The sequence below is a fragment of the Pseudonaja textilis genome, chromosome 3 (genome assembly GCF_049901715.1).
Source record: "Pseudonaja textilis isolate UNSWEBS1 chromosome 3, rPseTex1.2, whole genome shotgun sequence".
Lineage (NCBI taxonomy): Eukaryota > Metazoa > Chordata > Lepidosauria > Squamata > Elapidae > Pseudonaja > Pseudonaja textilis.
This window is the reverse complement of record NC_141992.1, coordinates 56,077,090-56,097,034: the sequence shown is the minus strand read 5'-3', so window position 1 is coordinate 56,097,034 and position 19,945 is coordinate 56,077,090. Positions and strand designations below refer to the sequence as shown.

The following is a 19,945-nucleotide window of genomic DNA, read 5'->3' as shown; positions in this document are numbered from 1 at the left end:
TGGACTTCAACTTTCAGAATTCCCCAGCCAGATTCATCTCAAAGTAGCTAAGGTTAAGAAACTCTGCTGTAAGGTCTCCGTAAGTAGAGAACAATTCCTGGTGACTTTACATATCCATGCAACACAGAACTGGTTTGCCATTTCATTTTCTAGGATGTCCCTTAAATTCCTAAATTATCTTTGGTATTCTATGGTAGTCTCCTATCTAAGTTATTAGGCAGGCTCTAACTACTTAGCTTCCAAGCACAGACAGGTTCAGCCACCCATGTGCTGAGATATATACAAAAGAAAAAATAAATAAATAAACAGTGTAGTACCACAGTATTTTAATTTTAAAAAAATCAATATTTATTCTTCAGTACTTTTGTTTTCAATACAGAACAAACAAAATGTAGGGTTATGTTTGTATAATTGCAGTAGAGCCAAATAAAATACTGCAAAGGTAGTAAAATAACAAATAATAAATAACAAATAATTATTTAAAAAAGAATCTGAACAGCAAGGGAGAAATTTCTCTATTCTGCCCTAACAGGCTTGACACTAGTATTCGCCACACTAGCTTCTACAGTAAGCTAAAAACAAAGTAAGAATCATTGCCTTCTTTGTTGCTAAAAACTTTGTAATGCATCACTTTGGGTGGAAGCCTTAATATCTAACATGAAAAGTCTCCCTAGATCAGTTTCCCCCACTGAGGCCGTCCTGGTAAATTTAACTACCAGGCAAAGAAAGTCCAGTTTAGATTCTAAGATGATCCAAATGACTCCTACCAAGACTTCTACTTGGTCTTCCTGTGCTGATCTCTAAACAATTCATATATGACTATCTTTCTTGGGCCTCAAAAGAGAGAAGCTCTCTCTCTAAAGCCATAAACCAAAGACAACACACACACACACACACACACAGTGTGTGTGTGTGTGTGTGTGTAAGATTAAATTGCTGAACTCAGAGAGGCTTCACAAAATGTTTGGAGATTTCTATACAGAAGATAACCATTCTTCTGACACACTTAATCTTAGCTATTTTGGCTATTTTAAGAATGACTCAGTAAGGATTACATGAAACAGACTGAAAGCAATGAAAGTCAGTGATGGCAGGGTCGAAATAAATATTATCTTCAACAGCTTGAGGATGATTTCTTTCTATCAGTGAAGGAATCAATATTGTTACTATAACAGAGTTATCTGTCAAGGATTCCTTTGGCTAGGGTTACCAGATATCTGAATAGGCAAAGGAGGACATGAACAATTGCAAAGGAAAACACATTTCTTGGCATCCATTTCAAAAATTACAACAAATTGCAAAGAAATGTACTTAGGCCAACGTGTACTGTATATGAAATCACTTTTTCCACCATTAGAAAGACTGATTTTTCTAATCACAATATTTTCCAATAAATCTTTATTTTGAAGAACAAATGCTAGCAATAATATAGAATTGGTGATGACGTGCTTTTCAATTTTCACCATAGAAAAACATGGCAAGTCATATGATCTACTGGTTACAGTGATCGATGAAGGGGCTGGATTTAACCTGATTGCTGAAATCATGAAATAAATTTAAATATTGTAAATTTAGGGTATTCGTTTGTTGACAGATACAGAAAGAAGCAATTTATAAGGTCACAATACATAAAATAAAAGTTTGGATGACTGCCATTGTGAAAATAGTCCAAAAATACCCCCATCCCCAAAGAAACCAAGACACTCAAAAAGCTGGACAATATTTGATTTTAAAGCATGTCTGAAGACATGAGTTCAAAAAGGAGTACTGTGTCCTCCTTTTGCTTGATGTCTCATAATACTACCTTGGGTAGCATCTTAAAGTAATTAATATTTGCTATAATGAAACTCTGGAATAATAGCCTCACTGACTACTGTGCAAGCCCACCTCAAGAAAGGGGGGTGGGGAATAAATAAAGATGCCAGTTTATCATTCAAGCAGCTTTGAGAAAGCCTTCAAACTTTAAAGAAGAATTTAGTGTTTTTCAATTCCTGATCCCAAACATGGTTTTAGGTAACAAACTGTTTCCTGACTACTGAATCTTTGGGATGGCACAAGCATCCATCCCCTAGATAAACTGGTAAATGGGATTTTTAAAAAACCTTTCATCCATCAGTAAGAAAGAACAGAAGAAGGCAGGGGAAAAATCCTATTTAGCCAGGAACAGCTGCAGTAATTTCTGGAAGCTATTAAATTCTATACATGTATATACACTTTTATGTATATTATTGGTAACATGCCTACATGCTTTTCCACTTATGGATGAGGTCAAGGAGAAGTTAGTAAGACTAGACCTGGACTTAATAGGTTACTGACTCCTAATCATTTAGAATCCTCTTGCTTTAATACACCCTAAGGTGTTTTACATCACTTTAGATAACTACAGCCCTGGAAATAGTTAAGATTTACTCTTGCAAGCTATATTGTCTGTTTCCACACTTAAAACTTTTAAAGGTTTCAGCAGAATGCTTATTAAGATAGAATAACCGTGTCCAAAAAGCAGACTCGTTTCTATTTCCTAAAGCTTCAAATACTTTTTTCTTGTTTCTCAATGTCTTCCCCCTAACACAAAACAGTCCAATAAATGCAAACATTTAGTATTGCTTACTTTTCAAGCTTCAATTTTGCAGTGCTGCAAGGCACACAATTGGTCTGTAAGAAGAGCTGACTGCCTCATTGATGTGCTTGTAACAATGAAATCTTTCCTTGCAAAGCATCTTAATGCCAAGCAAAAATCTTTCTAAAGTCAAAAGGAGCTCCGCTATAAAATGAGAGATGCCAAATTGATGAGCATTTCCCCCCCCCCCCATTTTTTGAAGCCACTAGAAAAATAAAATTTATGCTTGGAGAGAATAAGGCAATATTTATAAGGCACTCAGCTGTACAGAAATTAGGAAGCATCCCACATTGTTACATCGTTGTACTCAACTTGAAAAGCTAAGAAAAAATATATATCCTGTTTTCTTATCACTGAAATTCTTCAATGGCAACATTATAAAGACAAGCTGTCAATTGCTTCTATATGGAAATTATCAACATTATCAATCTGGATGTCTGACATTAAATAACAAAAAACAAAATAAAAATAATCCTATATTGGCTTATGCAAAAGAAGAGAAAGAAAAATCCTGGGTAGAAATTTCAGTTAGAGATAAACCATGGTGCCAGGAACATGCAACTCTGACCTTAATCCCATTTCTCTAATGTTTATTACTCCTCTTCAGTGAGTTAATAGCTCATAACTGGAGTGAGGAGACATGGCAAAAGACAGATGCAGCCCTTTCCAACTGGAATTAGTCAACTGGATTTATCCTTGTCAATAAAGCTCCTTCTCTACAACCATTAAGAGAAAGCTGGCCAGGAAATGCCTACTTTGATCCTATTCAGAGGCAATTAGCACTCTCAAAATAAGCAGCACTGTGGAGCAAAACCAATATATTATAATGATGAAATTAGAAAAATCATATTGGAACTGTCCCATCAAAATAGAAGCCGGATGATTCATAAGAACTAGACGGCAGAGCAATAGGGCAAAGCAGTTTTGCAATCGATAGGCATTTGAAAGTAACAGAATAACAGAACTGGAAGAGACCTTGGGTTCTACTAGCCCAACCCCCTGATCAAGCAGGAGACCCTATACTGTTTAAGACGAATGGTTGTCCAATCTCTTCTTAAAAATCTCCAGTGTTGGAGCATTCTGCTACTTGTGGAGGCAAGTTGTTCCATTGATTAATTGCTCTATCAGGAAATTTCTCCTTCGTTCTAGGTTGCTTCTCTCCTTGATTAGTTTCTATCCGTTGCTTCTTGTCCTGCTTTCAGGTGCTTTGGAGAATAGATTGACTCCTTCTATATCAGGGGTGTCAAAATCGCGGCCCATGGGCCAGATGCATCATGTGTTGGCCCTGCCCCTGCCTGGTTTAACGAAGCGGGGAATAGTTCCAATATGTCAAATGACGACGCTGTGACGACACGAGTTTGGCACCTCTGTTCTATGTCTACTCTAATTATTATCTAATTTAACCCAGGGGCAGGCAACCCATTATTCTGCAGATAGTTTGAATTTAAATTTATATCAGCCTCAATAAGCACAGCCACTGGCAAAGGATTTTAGGACATGTTGCCCAAAACCTTTTGACTGCACTGGGTTATTTGCCAGAATTTTCAACAGCCAGTGAAGAGGCTTGACTGCCAAGCCTCAGGGTTTGATTTGTACCTTGGAGAAAAAATGCCAGTCTATAATTATCTCAACTTTCAGAGCATTCACTGGGTTTTGCGTAAGCAGGAAGACTTTCACTCAATGTTCAAGTCATTAAAATCTTTCTGGCCACCATAAACCATGTGCAATTGAAACATTTCCCTTAGCTTTCTTCATTACTGATTTTATCCTTTCGCATACTAGTAACAATTATTTGGTTTACGATTGTCAGACAATGAGAGGTCCAAATATCTGTCAGCTTTGATTTTATTTTATTTTTAAAGACTAGTCTTTATTTTTAGGCTGAGCGCAACTGGATTGCTTTTCTAAACAAAGGAAGAGTAAGAAAAAAGGAAAAGAAACAATAAAGTGGTACTTTGGTACTCAACTTTGAGACTCATCAAATTTGGTACTCAACAAATTTGGATGCGAAAATTTTATCCCAGTACTCATACTTTGTTTGGTACTCAATACACAAGCTAGAGTTGTTTGGTATCAGCTGCATTGTGCCTCACTACATTATTCCTTATGGGGGAAAAATTATTTGGTACTCATCTTTTTTGGTACTCGTCATGCTGTTCAGTACCAATTGACAATGAATAAAAGTTTTCCTTCTTTATGTTTCTTTCTATATTCCAAAATAAGCAACTCTTATATGTATTCCCAGTTTTATGTTTTAAGCCTGCTATATTAATTAACCTGCAATGGTTCTTGCAATTTATGAGGGGAAAGCTTAATAATCAGTAAATTTAATTTCACTCTGTATTAAAATTTTGCAGAATCTTTTATTATAGTTCTTTGGGATGGTTTAAATCAGAGGTCTCCAAACTTGGCAACTTTAAGACTTGTGGACTTCAACTCCCAGAATTCTCCAGCCACCATAGCTTAGCATAGCTGGCTGGAGAATTCTGGAAGTTAAAATCCACAAGTCTTAAAGTTGCCAAGTTTGGAGACCTCTGATTTAAACAGTGATTTAACTAGACTGACATCGTTGGAATCAACTATTTTCAAAGGAATTAATTAATTCAAGCATTTCCTTGAGGGTGGGTGAACTCTATGTGCCTTTACTAGAAACACCCTTTTCTTAACCGCAGCCTCTCAATGAATTTAGACAGTAATAGGTAATGTGAATCAAAGCCAAATCGAAAGAATAGAGTGTGTGAATGGGGAGAGAAGAGAGATAGATACAGCCATTTAGTAGTTCACAGCTCAGTATCAGAGCTTTTCCCTGTCTGGTCATTCAGTTTTCCATGCTGTGGAGAAGTTTTTCAATAGAACTTCATGGGTGGAAATCCCCAGAAGTCTATTATTGCTGATACCACCCCACGTTAAGGGAAAGAGAGAAGTGTTTTCCAAAATTATTTAACACAAAGGGAGATTACAAATGAATAGCAACTTTCAGACAGAATTTTGCAACAGTTGATGCCTAGCAATGGAGAAACTTTGCTAGGAACAGGAAAAATATATCACAGAAAGGAACAACTTTGTTTAATACCATATGGATTAGTTACAGATAATCCTCATACAGTGGCTGCTTTATTTAACAATCATCTGCAATTATGACAGTGATGAAAAAAATAATGTTGTGACCAATCCTCATGTTTATGACTTTCACAGGTCTGTTAAGCAAAGGAAAGTTGAAGTAAGCTATAAGAACGTTTATTTAGTGATTGTTTTGGCTAATTCCTGGTCCCAAATGTCTTTGCTAGATGAGGACTATCTGTATTTCTAGCATGGGAATGAATAGCTCTTAGGCTTTGGCAGTGATTGGAAAAAGGTCCTTCATCAACGGGTTTTGTGGGTTAGTCATACCCAGAGAAAGAGAGATGTTTGTTCCTCATGGTGACATATATATTGATTCATTGAACAAATGTATATAGTTGCCCAACTCACATACATGTGACTCCAAGAAACTTATAACATTAAAACCCATGACAAAAACCACACCTTCTCCCAACCCACCCCACAATGGCAGCGGTAATACAAACCACTTGATGGGCTCTGTGCTGTCCAGACAGTATATAGTTAATTGGGAATTGGGATAGTTAATTGGAAATTGGGAGCTGTCCCCTTAAGGGAATGCATCATGGGAAATGTAGTTCATGTCACATCTGTAATCCTGATTGGTCACTGAATTGACCCTTGGTTGGGTTGGGGGAGTTTCCATTATTCTTGCTTGGACCCCAGCAGCAACATGCTGCTTTGCTCCATTGTTATGGGATGATTTAAAGACAGAACAGGCTCCAGTTCCATTTGGGGACTGTCTTCAGGGCCTTTGGAAAAGCAGTAAGTATGATAAATAGCTCATATATTTTGGAACATGTCTTGCCATGCCCAGCATAACTGATCATAACAATAAAAGAAAAGGCTATTTACAATTAAAATATTTGGAGTTCCCACTTGGTGTTGACCTATGATTGGCAGATCAAAGTGAGAAGACTGGGATTTGCCCTTGTGTGGCATTCCCCTTTGGAAACTAGTGCCCAACTCTGTATTATAACTACTGCACAAGATCAGGCAGCAATTGTGATGAGGATGGCTTTTGTACCGGTTTATGTTGTGTGCTACTTGCACACATTGCTAGGATTGATTGATTGATTAATTAATTAAATGTACATGCCAGTCGTCACACTCTGAAAAATGACTCTGGGTGGCTTACGATTAAAATCATAAATATAAAACCATTAAAAACATAATTAAAGAAACAAGAAGCAAATGATAATATCAATAAAGTGGTGGCATCTTTCTCAGTTAATCATCACATCAACCATCTTCAAGATTGAGCACCTCTATGAGGATAACAGGCTACCTGGCAGAGTTGCCTTGAGTTATTTGTAAAAATAATAAAGGCAGGATACAAACAAACAAACATTTTAACACCCTTCCAGAAGGGCAAAAGGGTAGAGGCAGACCTCACCTGAGATATTCCAAAAGAGCTTGGGCCACAGCAGATTCTGCCATCTGAAGCTCTTTGAGCAACAGGGTCTGCAGCATGGCCCTCCTGCTGGAATGAGAGGGGTGGACTAATACCTTTGGGGTGAGGTGGTTCCTCAGATCACCTGGCCCTGAAGGGCTTTAAAAGTGATAACCAACATCTTGAATTGGACCTGGAAGCAAACCGGCAACCAATGCATCTTTCATAACAGCAGTGCTTCATGCACCTTCCAGGGGTGGGATTCAACTACCGGTTCCATGGTTACATTTTGCGCACACATGCGTGCCTGACGCACATCGTAAGCTGTGCTGCCCGGACAGCTGATAGTTGAAAAAGCAGGAAATAAAGGACAGGTAACAGCCTGGGCGGGCGGGTCAAACAGCAGCAAACACAGAACCGGTTCAGTGTCTGCTGCTCTTCAGAGCTACTGGTTCTATAGAGTCGGGCAGAACTGGTAGCATCCCACCCCTGGCACCATCCAAGGTGCAGCTAAGGCTGTCAGCACCACTGCATCCTGGACTGTCTGCAGCTTCCAAATACTCTTCAAGCACTAGAGTGCATTGCAGTAGTACAAATGGGAGAAGACCAAAGTGTGATTGACTGAGTCAAGGCCTCATAATCCAGGAAAGGGCACAACTGACGCACAACATGAAGTTGTACAAAGATCCTCTTAACAGGAATCATGAGTTCAGGAGGACTTCCAGGTCCTGCGCACTGGGCCCATTCTGGTATAGAGCAACTCCATCCAGAACTAAAGACGATAAACTTCCAGATCCTGAGACTCCTGTATCTACAAATATTCCATAATTGGGAGATAGATAATCAAGTACATTCTAGTTACCTCACAATGTGTGTTGCATGGATTTCCACTGAAATTCATCCATGGAGCTTCAATTAGTCCACAATAAAGCAACATGACCGATGACAGGCACACATTGATATGCCAATATATCATCAATATCTATGAGTTGCATTGATGGCCAGTTTGGTTGTGGTGCAATTCAACTTGCTGGCTGTCAGCTATAAAACCCTAGTTATTTTAACTAACTAGGTTTGTACCCATCCAATACAACCAGATAGAGAGGGGGCATTCTAGCTCCCTTCTATCAAATAATATCAGCTAGAAGTACTCTAGAAGTGTACCTTCTCTGTTATGGTGCCTGTCTCCCTAATATAACATGCCCCCACCCCCCCGAGATTTGTGCAGCTTCCACTCCACAGGAGCTCCACAAGTTTATGAAAACATGGTTGTGCTCCTAGATCTGGGTTAGGTTGGTTGTTGAATACCTGGTGGATTGCTTTGTGTTATGTAACATGTGTTTTTTCTGATTACCTTTGTTTTTTAATTGTTGCCTTTTAATTATTAAGCCTTAATTATTCCCTTTCTCTAAATTATCAATTAGAGACCCAGTTTGGCCTAGTGATTAAGGTGCCAGGCTAGAAACTAGGGGATTGTAGGTTATGATCTTCTTTCTGCTTTCCTTTGCTTAACAGACTTGTGGAGGTCGTAAATACAAGGATTGATTACAAACTTATTTTTTTCAAAGGGGGAAAAAAAGCAAGATGCTATAAGAGCCAGTTTGGCCTCGTGGTTAAGGTATCAAGCTAGAAACCAGGAGCCTGAGTTCTAATCCCACTTGAGGCATGAAAGCTGCCTGGGTGACTTTAGGCCAATCACTCTCTCTCAGCTTAACTCACTTCACAAGGTTATTGTTGTGAGGAAAGTAAGAGGAAGAAGGAATATTACATTCACCTCCTTGAGTTATTTATAAAAGCGGAATTTTAAAAAGTGATGATATAAACTGATCTACATAGGGTTGAACTGTGGAGTCCTTGTTGCTCCCCAAGTTTGGTTATTTGCTTGCTGATGTTTCTGCAAGCAATCATCCCAGCTCAAAGAGCACAAAGGACTCTATAAGCCGATCTGTCAACTCAAAATAATTAGCTGGAGTCTAAATTGAGAACGTAAAAAAAATATCACTCAATCTCACTTCAATATACATAGAAATAGCAACCACATCTTTTCTGACATCAGCGTAACAAGCTTCTGAGTACCTTCTGTTAGCACCATGGCAGCTGATATATCCCCACACAGTAACATATTCAGGGCATTTGACTTGTAAAGCTCAGTGGTTATAGAAGAGAAAAACTGAACACCGTTCTCAACTTTCTTTGAAATGTGAGCTTTTTAAAATATAGTCGCTTTGCACTTGGCTTTTCCAACAAGGCAAGCTCCATATGTGTTAGGAGAACCACTCTCATCATACTGCCCACATGAACAGATTGGAGAAAGTTAACTGTTCTCGTCTATCAATGCTAAGAAATGAACTTTCAGAACAGAAATATGGTGCTACTTTATGAAAAGTGGCTAGCTTCTCTCCTTGTTTATGCTCTTAAGCAGAAAGTACAAATATTTCATATAGCCTGACAGGATCCAGACATGGTCCAGAATTTAGAGTCCAGAATGTTAGATACTCAACCCAGCATTGCTTGTTGTTATAAAGTTCTTTTCCAGAAGAGAGACAAACAGTTGTGACAGCCAAAATCTTTTGATAAGAGATATGAGCCTGCATACAATTTGTCAGGGAGCTGTAAAGATTCTATATTTTAAAGCATTAAGTGCTTCAGACATTATAGACCTGGTGAGATTCTCCTCCTCTTCAGGTGTGTCAAGAATGAGCATGTTTTAATAATATGGGAGATTTATTTCTCCCTCATTGACTTACCATGCACTTGATTGATTTCAGAGTTGGAGGACAAGATTTCATCAGCCAATTTCTGGGCTGTTGGGAGCACTTCAGTGTGGTGGGCCGTAATCAAATACTGGACAAATTTTTGGAGCTGGTCCCTGTTCATTTGGAAAAGAGTCTCTGAAATAGGAAGACGGAGTTTGACCTGATCAGGCTTGCGAATCCTATAGAGGGAGAGTGCCACAACATGAGCACAATAGAAAATGTCCTTGTTCCCACAATCACATGTCACAGATGTTATCTTGCACCGGTCAAAACTGATGGCCACTTTGTAGGTCATTTCTGGTTCAGTTGCAGTTGCTGCTTCTGTCACAGTGCCACTCAGGTGGAATCCTGGAAAGAAAGAAAAATAGATTACCAGGAAGGGATCTTTATTATAACAGACCACTACCTAGTTATATTCATTTTCATAAGATATTTTCAGTAGTTCTCCCCAACCTGGTACCTTTCAGGTGTATTGGGCACATAATTCCCTCAAAGCCCAACCAGAATAGAAATATCCATAGCACAGGTTATACGCCTCTCTCTCAAAATATCAACATATAGTTAACATTAAAAAGTATATCTATTGATGGATGTTGCTTCCAGCTGAGCAGCCAATATTTTGGATTTGGGGCAGTTAAGAATAACTATAAAATGCAAGAGCCATGAGTCTGCACAATATTCAATTTGTTTCTGAATCACAAAAGCTCCCATTGCCCATTCCAGCTTAACTTGATTCGGAATGCAATTTTATTGATATTTTATTAGAGGTAAGATACATTGATTTCAGAAGGCTACTGCCGTAGAACTGTATAGAAGTGCAGCCAAGTCTTAACCTGGCTAGTATTCCCACATGCTTACTGGGCTGTCACAAGAAAAAAAATATTTAAGAAGATATGATTTCACATATTTTAGAAAATGCAAACCTTTTAAAATTATCTGAAGGTCAGATAATTATGCAAGATAAATATGATTATCAAACTACATTAACTTTGAACAAAGTATGCTTAGATAAGTCATATTTCATGAATGGATGGATGGATGGGTGGACAGACATTAAAAATGTTGACATAATTAGAACAGTTTCCATCACAATATTACCTCAAATATCATTGAGTAATCTCATGAATCACAGATGCTAAAAAAACAGTGACAGAATACATCTAGGATGGACAAGGCTACCAGAAAGAGGGTTCTTTTGCTGGATAAATTCCCACAAATTACCCCCAAAGATAACAAAACTGCAAAATTGATCATCAAAGCAAATCAATCTTAATTATTCAATCTTAATTATTCAATATAAAAAGTGGTATAATGATAAGCCACAACAAAACATGGTGGTAAGACACCATCAAAGCTGGCATCAGCACAAAATTTCAGAATACCTAATTAACAGTGCAGTTTTTCTTTTTTGCTTATAAAAGCCAAAAAAATTGTTCTTCTGCTTTTTAAAAATGAAATAGAAAAGAATAGAAATAGAAATAGAATAGAAATAGAAACAGAATAAAATAGAATTCTTTATTGGCCAAGTGTGATTGGACATACAAGGAATTTGTCTTTGGTGCATATGTTCTCAGTCTACATAAAAGAAAAATAAAATATATTCATGAAGAATTACCAGATACAACACTTAGTGATAGTCATAGGTTACTAATAAGCAATCAAAACATACTAGAAAACAAATAAAACAATATAAATTGTAAAGATAAAAGTAACATGGTTGTAGTCATAAGTGGGAAGAGTTACTAGGAAGGATGAGAAGAATAGTAATACAGTCTTAGCAAATAATTTGACAGTGTTCTGGGAATTAGTTGTTTAGCAGAGTGATGGCATTCGGGGGGGGAACTGTCCTTGTGTCTAGTTGTTCTGGTGTGCGGTGCCCTGTGGCATCGTTTTGAGGGGTAAAAAAAGAAAGGTAAAATTTTCGGAAAAGGACAGTAGTGCATATACTTCTAGTTACCAGAATTGTGCAGTCTATAGTAGAGGTATTGAGACTCAGAAGTCCCCAAGTTAAATATCAATAAGACAATTGACTAATGGGGAGCCTTAAGACAGGATGGAAGTGTAGCCCAGTCTTATAATGAGAATGATGTTGATTTAATGCAGTGTAAGTGTGTATCTCTTTGTCAGGAGTTTCCGCTATAAAATTGTATTTCCAGGAATTTACATTCTCAGTGATTATAATCCCACCTCTTTGAAAGCAATTCAGAAGAGGAAAAACAGAAATAAATGAAATCAGTATAAAAAAGCATTTATTTTGCCCATCCTTGCTCAATTTATTTATCTCCTTCTCAGGCTTATAGATAATTAGGAAGTCTCACATTGTATCATGTCTATAGCATTGTCAAAATGCCTACTTGCTAACCATCCTAAGCATCAACCAACTCATTTGTAATTAAGGGACAAATAATATAATAGTCTAGCATTATGGGACACTGGATTTATGATTATCGCCAAACCCTGATAGGGAAAATCCTCAGTTTTATCTTTTGCAACTGTAGCTTTGATTTCATCACTAGATATGGGGTGGCAATGACCTAGGGACAAGTTACTTATGACAGAGCTACTAGATGTGAGTGTCTGTGTGTTACATATTAGAGAAACAAGTTAAAAGATTCTTCTTGTGCATTGGTTGTTGTGCTGCCTGTTACAATCTCTGAAAAACTTCTGCATTACTCTCAAGGCTGAAGTCACAACATCTTTTGGCACTGAGTGATTTCAATCATGATCTGTGGCAAGGCCTGAGAAGACTTGAGATTCCATGGCCTCTATGATGATTGTGGATTTATACAAAATGACCTTGGCTTGACTCACACCAGCAGTCACACTTTTGATTTTGTGTTTGCCTCAGAGAGTGGTTGCTAGATAATCTGGATTCTGAAGTTATATCCTCTAACATTTACGATGGTCAGATCATTTTAGGTCCAAATGAGACTGTCTGATTCTTGGAACCCCTGCAGGGAAAGTGGACTGATTAAAATGGTATGCCCCAGGCACCATTATGAATCCAGATGGACTTCAGCAGGCAGCTGGTCATTTACCAGGCAACCTGATAGGTAGCTCTATTGATTGTCTGGGTAGCCACTGGCAACAGAAGGCAACTTGACCCCTCAGCAAGATTGTTCCCAAGCAGCCTCTCTTTGTTCATCAATTCCAGTTGTCCCCTTGCTTTACTGAGTAGCTCTAGGAGAGGATAGCTCTATCATTAGAAATGCTTAGGGTGTTGGAAGAAGATAAAAAGTAAATCTTTCTATATTGTTCTTGGCAACAACATTTTTATATTATTGTCAAGAAAATCAAGAATTGAGCCCAATTTGAGGCAGTCTCTGTTTTAAAGAAGATAATAAGGTATAAAATAAATGGACTTTCCTAAATTCATAATAGGATTAGATACAAAGTCTGGATTCTTACTATATTTCATTTAATCTATGACATTCTCCACGTAATTCACTTATTGCCTTTCTATATTTTTAGCCTGCTAGAAATACTCTACAAGTATATTTCTAATGCAAATTCATATTAGAGGAATCTGACAGGCATATATGTGTAGCAAAAGATGAAAAAATGATTAATTGCATATACGCCTATGTTTTTGCCAACTCTTACAAGTTTTATAAGACAAGTTCTTTCAGACGATTTTAATCAACAGCCTCAAAACTATCCATATACTGATTTCTGTTTAAAGCAGTGCCAAAAACCACATACAGATCTGATTAAGGACTGAGAGACTGTGTTTCACTTTAAAAACCATTTTTTTAAAAAATAAGTCTTGTAAATAGGACATGAAAGCTTTTAGATTAATATAAACCCCAGAAATATATTCAGAAAAGCCTCATCCACTGAAAACCTATCTGATAATGATATAATTTATCTTCATATATTTCACTTTAAATAGCATATGGAGCATTTTTTTCAGGCTCTACTTTTATACCACAGCAGGGCCATTTGCCCATTATACTAACAATTAATATGGATTAGTCAAGAATAAGGATGATCATTCCCACTATCTCATTGCATGGTGGGTATGGCTACTACTATCCTTTTAGACTAGCCAGAAAAAGAATCCATTGAATAAATAATTGGAGTCCTTACTCTATGCTCCCTGACTCCTGTAGAATTTAAATTTGGCAAATTTTATAAAAATGTTTTGTGACATTATCATAAAGTAGTTTATGACAAGATGCAACAAACTTCAGAAAACTTTTCCTGTGCTAATGTTTGACTGTGCAATACAGTTCAACATGGACTGTTTTCAAGACAGATGCATCGCTGAATGTATTCATTTATTTTGAAATGAAATGAAAGTCGTGAAAAAGAGACAGATGACATGCTCTTAACTCTTGAGCTATTTGATTATATAATTGATCTCATTGCTACAGAAGTTTCTCCTTTATTCTCCACTGATGAATATAAGTATTTTGTATCTATTCTGGAGCTGGTCTGACCCAAACCTGGTTCCAAGAGAGCAAACACAAGACAAAGGCAGCAGTATAACCTTTTCAAGTTTCAGCTAAGAATCCTGTTTCTTCACAGATAAAAAGCTGCTTCCAAATAATTAGCTCCGACAAGAAAAAGCCTTGCCAAGTTTTTTCAAGTCTGCCAAAAAACAACAGATAAAAAATAGTTTACGAGAGTCTTCAAATACCAACTGTAATGTCCACGAGGCTGAGTTCAAAACTTCTTTGCCTTCTGCAAAGAAGGTTAATTTCACAGCTGGCTTTTATCTTCTTGAAGAAGGGGCCATTACCTTGTAGCCTTATTCCCGAGTCGCCCATGCTATTGCAGCTGCTCTTTCCTCTGAGCAATCCTGCGTGTACGCGCACTTGGCACAGGCTCCTCAAGAACATCCTCATCACTGCTGCCAGCCCCCCCAATCTCTGAAGGCAGCAGTCCACTCCCTAATGGTCCTGTCCCCTCATCTGAGTCCTTGCTCTCCTCAGCCATCTGCATCTGCTGCCGGCTAACCACAACAGGAGCAAGCAGAAAACTGCCCCCAAAGCCTACCCCCTCTGTGTATCCAATCACTTGCAGTCACTGACTCCCACTCACCCCACACCCTGCAACAACTTCATGCATCACAAATCCTAACAGATTTTATACACTATTGGACAGTGTCAGAAAGAAAGAAAATACTACTTTAACACCAGCTAAAGGTAATTTTAAACTGACTCATGAACTGGGATTGGATGAAGGTGACAACATTGGATATGGGAGAGAAAAAATTATTGCCAAGGAAGGCATATTTCTGTCCTAGTCAGGAAACTGTCTGAAAAGACCCTGGAAAGAACTAGTTTGTTACAGGATTTTTGCAAGTAATATTAAGCTCAAACTCTATTGAAAGATAGCAACTTGACACACTTCGTATACAACAGCTTATTTTAGATTACTTACCATGACTCAGAATGCACACTTGCCATAAAAAAATTACTGAATACTAATAATACTGAGTACTAACCTTGTGGTAAATGTGCATAGTTTTATGCTGTTATATTTTGAATATGCTATAGGCTCATGATAGTGAACCTATGTGCCAGAAGTGGCATGCAGAGCCACCTCTCTAGGCAGAGCAGCTGTCGCCTGTTGCTCTTCTGGGTTCCAGTGTGCGCATGCACACCAGCCAACTAGTCTTCGCGTGCACGGGAGTGCCAGAAACCGGAAAAGCAGCTCCCTGGAGTTCATGTACGCGCCGGCCAGCTGGTCTTCACACACGCATGTGTGTTAGAAACTGGAAGACCAGCTGGCCGGCACACATGCATGTGACAGGAATCTAAGCTTCCGGTTTCCGGCGCTCCCACCCACGCGCATTGGGCAGCTGCTCTTCTGACTTCTGGTGCGTGCGCTCCCATTTCAGTACTCGGTGCCGAAACAGTTAGCTACCACTGCTATAGGCTTACAGACTCCTTTCCTGCTATGTATCTGCATTTTTATATGGTAGACTACATGTCATGACATCCAAATTAAAAATCATTGTTTTTTATTTTCAGCTTTTCAGTAGTCTATCTCCACAGGTACATTTGGCCTCTACCTGTCATGCACTGTGCAATCTTGTTCAACTGCACTTTTGACTACAGATGATTAAAAATAAACATTTCTATTTTATTCCATTAAGGTAAATTATATTGTATTTTAATTATATGAATGCTTTCTGATATATCACCAAGAATTGGAATGGTTGGACAGTTGTACAAATATTGGAAAATAAATAAATAAATAGTGTATGCTAATCTGTAGATTCTGGTTTAGATTTTAAAGTAACCTGGAAGTATGCCCAGTTCCAGTGTCATGTCAAAATGTCGTTCTAGGATTTCAGAAATAGAGGAAAGAGACAAAGCCTGCAAGTCTGCAGCACATTCCCAGCTCTCTGAGATCTCTGTAAAATCAAGCTCAGAATATTAGAAGGCTGATATTGTAATGGTTAAAGTGTAGAATTTAATAAAGAAGATCAGGATCTAAGTAAAAGTTCTACTTCAAAAATTTCCTCCAGGTTCTGTGAATAGTAACGAAGCACCATATTAGGTAGCCCTTGTTTAATAACTGACTCATTTAGCAAATATTCACAGTTACAGTGATGACAAAGTAACTTTGCGACCTATTCAAATACAGCTTAAAATAATTAGCCTGACGTCTATGACTTTTGCAGGTCCATAAAGCAAAGGAAAGCTGAAATCAAATTGTAAGCACAGTTAGTTTCACTTAGTGACCACTTTGCTTAATAACTGAGTTTCTAGTCTCAACTGTAGTTGCTAAATGAAGATTACCTGTACATTTAGCCAATTTTGAAGACTGAAAACAGTTTACAAGAAAGAGGGAGAAAATTCATTTTTTAATATTAAGTAAGATATAAATGTGTCCAGAACCCATCAACTTTTTAAAATGTTTGATCATTTTAATTTCTAGCTGTCATCACACTAAACTGTCAAAGATTAACTTGGGAAAAGCATATGCAAAATATTTATCAAAAGCTTAGCCAGAGATTAAACACTAGTTCTTGATGGCAGGAAATGTTAACATGAATAGTTCACTTACATTAACATTTCAGATGCATTTGGTCAAATTTCTTGGAAGCCACTAATAGTACCGGGAAACCAGAAACCAGAAAAAAAGAATACAACTTTTACAAAATATCACTGTCTCTATCTATTCAGGAAATCTAGTTCATCAAACTCAGCTGCCATTGAATATAATTTTTTTATGGTATTGTAGAGAGGAAAAAGATTTGCATTCATTCACTGCAAACATAGATTAAGTGATCAAAGCAATGAAAACTAATAACACATAGTACCATCTTTCTAGATGTTTTATCAAACCTGAGAATACTGATAAAATACTTAGATTTGTGTTCTCATGTGTCACTACAGCAGATGTAGTGAATAATATGCAATAGTTTAACCATGAGATGTTTCCCATACACGCATCCTATTAATATAACAAAGTTGAAATAGTTGCTTTCTGGGTTAAAGGTTTTAGGAAGTAGTAAGGAATAAAGATTGTTAGATTAATGAGAGAAAACCCTCCTCTAATTGAAAAGGTTTTGCACAAGCTTGGGAATTCTAATAGCATGGACTGGGGAAATCAAGTATTTCATTTTAAATATGCTACAATTTCATTGCCTGTGATGCATCACTCCACAAGAGGATAGACAACACATAGCCTCTGTCTTTCACCAGATTTTACCCCATATTTAAGCAGCAAAATGCATAGATTCAAGATTGCAATCTTGAGGGTTTTTTTTTTCCAAATCCAAAATTTAAATCATGTATGTTAATCCACTGGGGATTTAACATATTTACTTCCCTTCAAATGAAATCCCCAAGCACCTCAACCCAACCCCCTCCAATAACGTCACTATGACCCAACAAGCACTTGAGGATGGGGAAAAACATTTTTTTTAGGGTTAGCCATCTCTGCTCCAAGGAAATCTGCATTGGATGTAGTGCCAATTCCTTGCTTGGTAACTGACATACACTTTTTCAGAAACATGGCAAAGCCTATTTACACCTGAGATGGTTTTGATACAAGGCCGAAGTGCAAATAAGTGGCATGCACATATACACAATCTGTTGAATGATATATCATAATGGAATAAGCATAGTATACTTGAATTTTCAAAAAGTTTTTGATAACGCAGTTATCAGTCTTGACAAAATTTAGCAGTCAGGGATTAAAGATTAGCTCCTTTATAAATCAACTAACTGGTTAAAGAGCAGGAAAATGACAGTGGTCATTTTCAAAATAAATAAATAAGCAGGTTTCAAATATGAAAAAATGAGTGAATAAAATAAAATGGCATCTACAAATTTCCTGTTCTGGTTCTAACAGGGCCTTAGCAAGACAGTATGATAGTTACAGGACCATGGATAGCTCCAGATAAGCAACTTGCTCCTGAAGCTAAGAATAAAGACTAAACCTTTGGTTCATTATAATGCCCTCATAGATCTGCCCTTAAAAATCATCTGGAAGTTACAGTTGATTCAACATGCAGCCACTCAAGTACTGATGGGCATTTCAGAAGAGGCAATGGCATCAGGACTAAAAAGTGGATTTTATTACGTCAAGACCTCAAGAATTGTAAGCCTTTTTCTAGCCAGTATTGTTTACAGCACTGATGAAATACTTATATTTAGTTGTGCGTTGCTATTTTGTTTTGCTTGCCAACTTTTGATCTAATTTTTGTTTGTGTTTTGTTACAAGGAACAATAAAAAAACTCCCAGCCAACTAGGCCAATTTATTTAATTAATCAATATAATTATTTAAATTAATACAATATACCTGACATTTTCTTTCTTTTTAAATTTTTTAGCTTATAGCACATTGTTAGCAGTTAAGCCCTCACACATTTTATTATTTGTGTAATATAATAAAATTACAAATATATTAAGAATCTGAAAAAAAATATTTTTTATATTTAACCATTTCCAATTTGAAATGTCTTTTCAAGTTAATCAGTTGTTTGGTGCTTGAAATGGAACATTTCTGCCTTTTTTCTGCATTTCAGCCACAGAATGTGAAACAAAGCGGTTCTGAGTTTAAAACTTTACAAATAATTAAAACCCATTTTGAGGGCAAAAATATTTCTTTAAGCTTTAAGATGGAATTATTGTTTAAACCTTGACATTGTTTAAACCTTGAGACAACTGACTTCTATTTGAACCAAACAGAATTCAAAATATTTTGCATATTAAGAAAAAGAGAAATATCCAAGGTTAGAATGCAGCCACTAAATAATACAATGTATTCATTGTGTTACTGCTTACTGTGTGAAAAAAATATGCTGCAGTGCTGAACAAGATTAGGAAAAACAGAATTATGACAGGGCTACATAAAATTATGCAGAGGATGAAGAAAATCAGTAGAGAAATGTTTTTCTTTCTTTTCTATTTTATTAGAACTCAGAATCATCTAGTGAGTCTGAATGATAGATTCGGGTCACACAACCTATTTAATAATTAAGGTTCAAGGTCTGCCTAGTCCATTCTCAGCTACAGAAACTCACCACAGGATGACTTTGGGTCCAACTTCTCAACCAAAGGACATAGGAAAAAATGGGTGGACTACTAGGTATGGGGCCTTGAATTCTTGCATAAAAGGGAGGGATATAAGTCTAACCATAAATTCATCTGTATGGTATTCACTTAGAGGATATAAAGATAATAATCAACTTAAACTATTTTAAGGGAAATGGAGAATATTGTTCATGAAATCGATACACCATATCAACTCCTATGGAACAACAACAAAGGTTAATATGCAGGATCCAATCTTGGTCGGCTACTCAGACCAGAGGTTTTGTCTTCCGAGCTTCTGGACTTATGTCAGAGCCCATCTTCAGAGAACTTCTCTCTAGCAGAGTGTGTGCTGCTCTGTGTGTTGTATTTATAGTGCCTGTTGTGAGTGGCTTTTTAGATGTTGATTGGGGTGTGTGGATGGCTGGCTCTTAAGTCATTAGCTGTCATTTGCTTATGCTAGCCAGCCCTCGCCTTCTAACTACTTGATAGGCTGGTGGTAAATTAGCACTCCTGTTGACGGACGACGGGGCTGTTTCCCAGGTTTCAATCACTTTCCTGGCTGTTTTTGTGCCTGCT

General features: G+C 37.4%; 1 protein-coding gene across 1 annotated transcript in view; it reads right to left on the bottom strand.

The window, feature by feature from the left end:
- The window catches only part of ZSWIM5 (zinc finger SWIM-type containing 5), a 131,834-nt gene that overhangs the window by 27,604 nt on the left and 84,285 nt on the right, over positions 1–19,945 (bottom strand). The window contains exon 2 of the mRNA XM_026707329.2: positions 9,857–10,213. Within this exon, the coding sequence (XP_026563114.2) occupies positions 9,857–10,213 (357 nt within the window). The remainder of the gene's footprint in view (positions 1–9,856; positions 10,214–19,945) is intronic.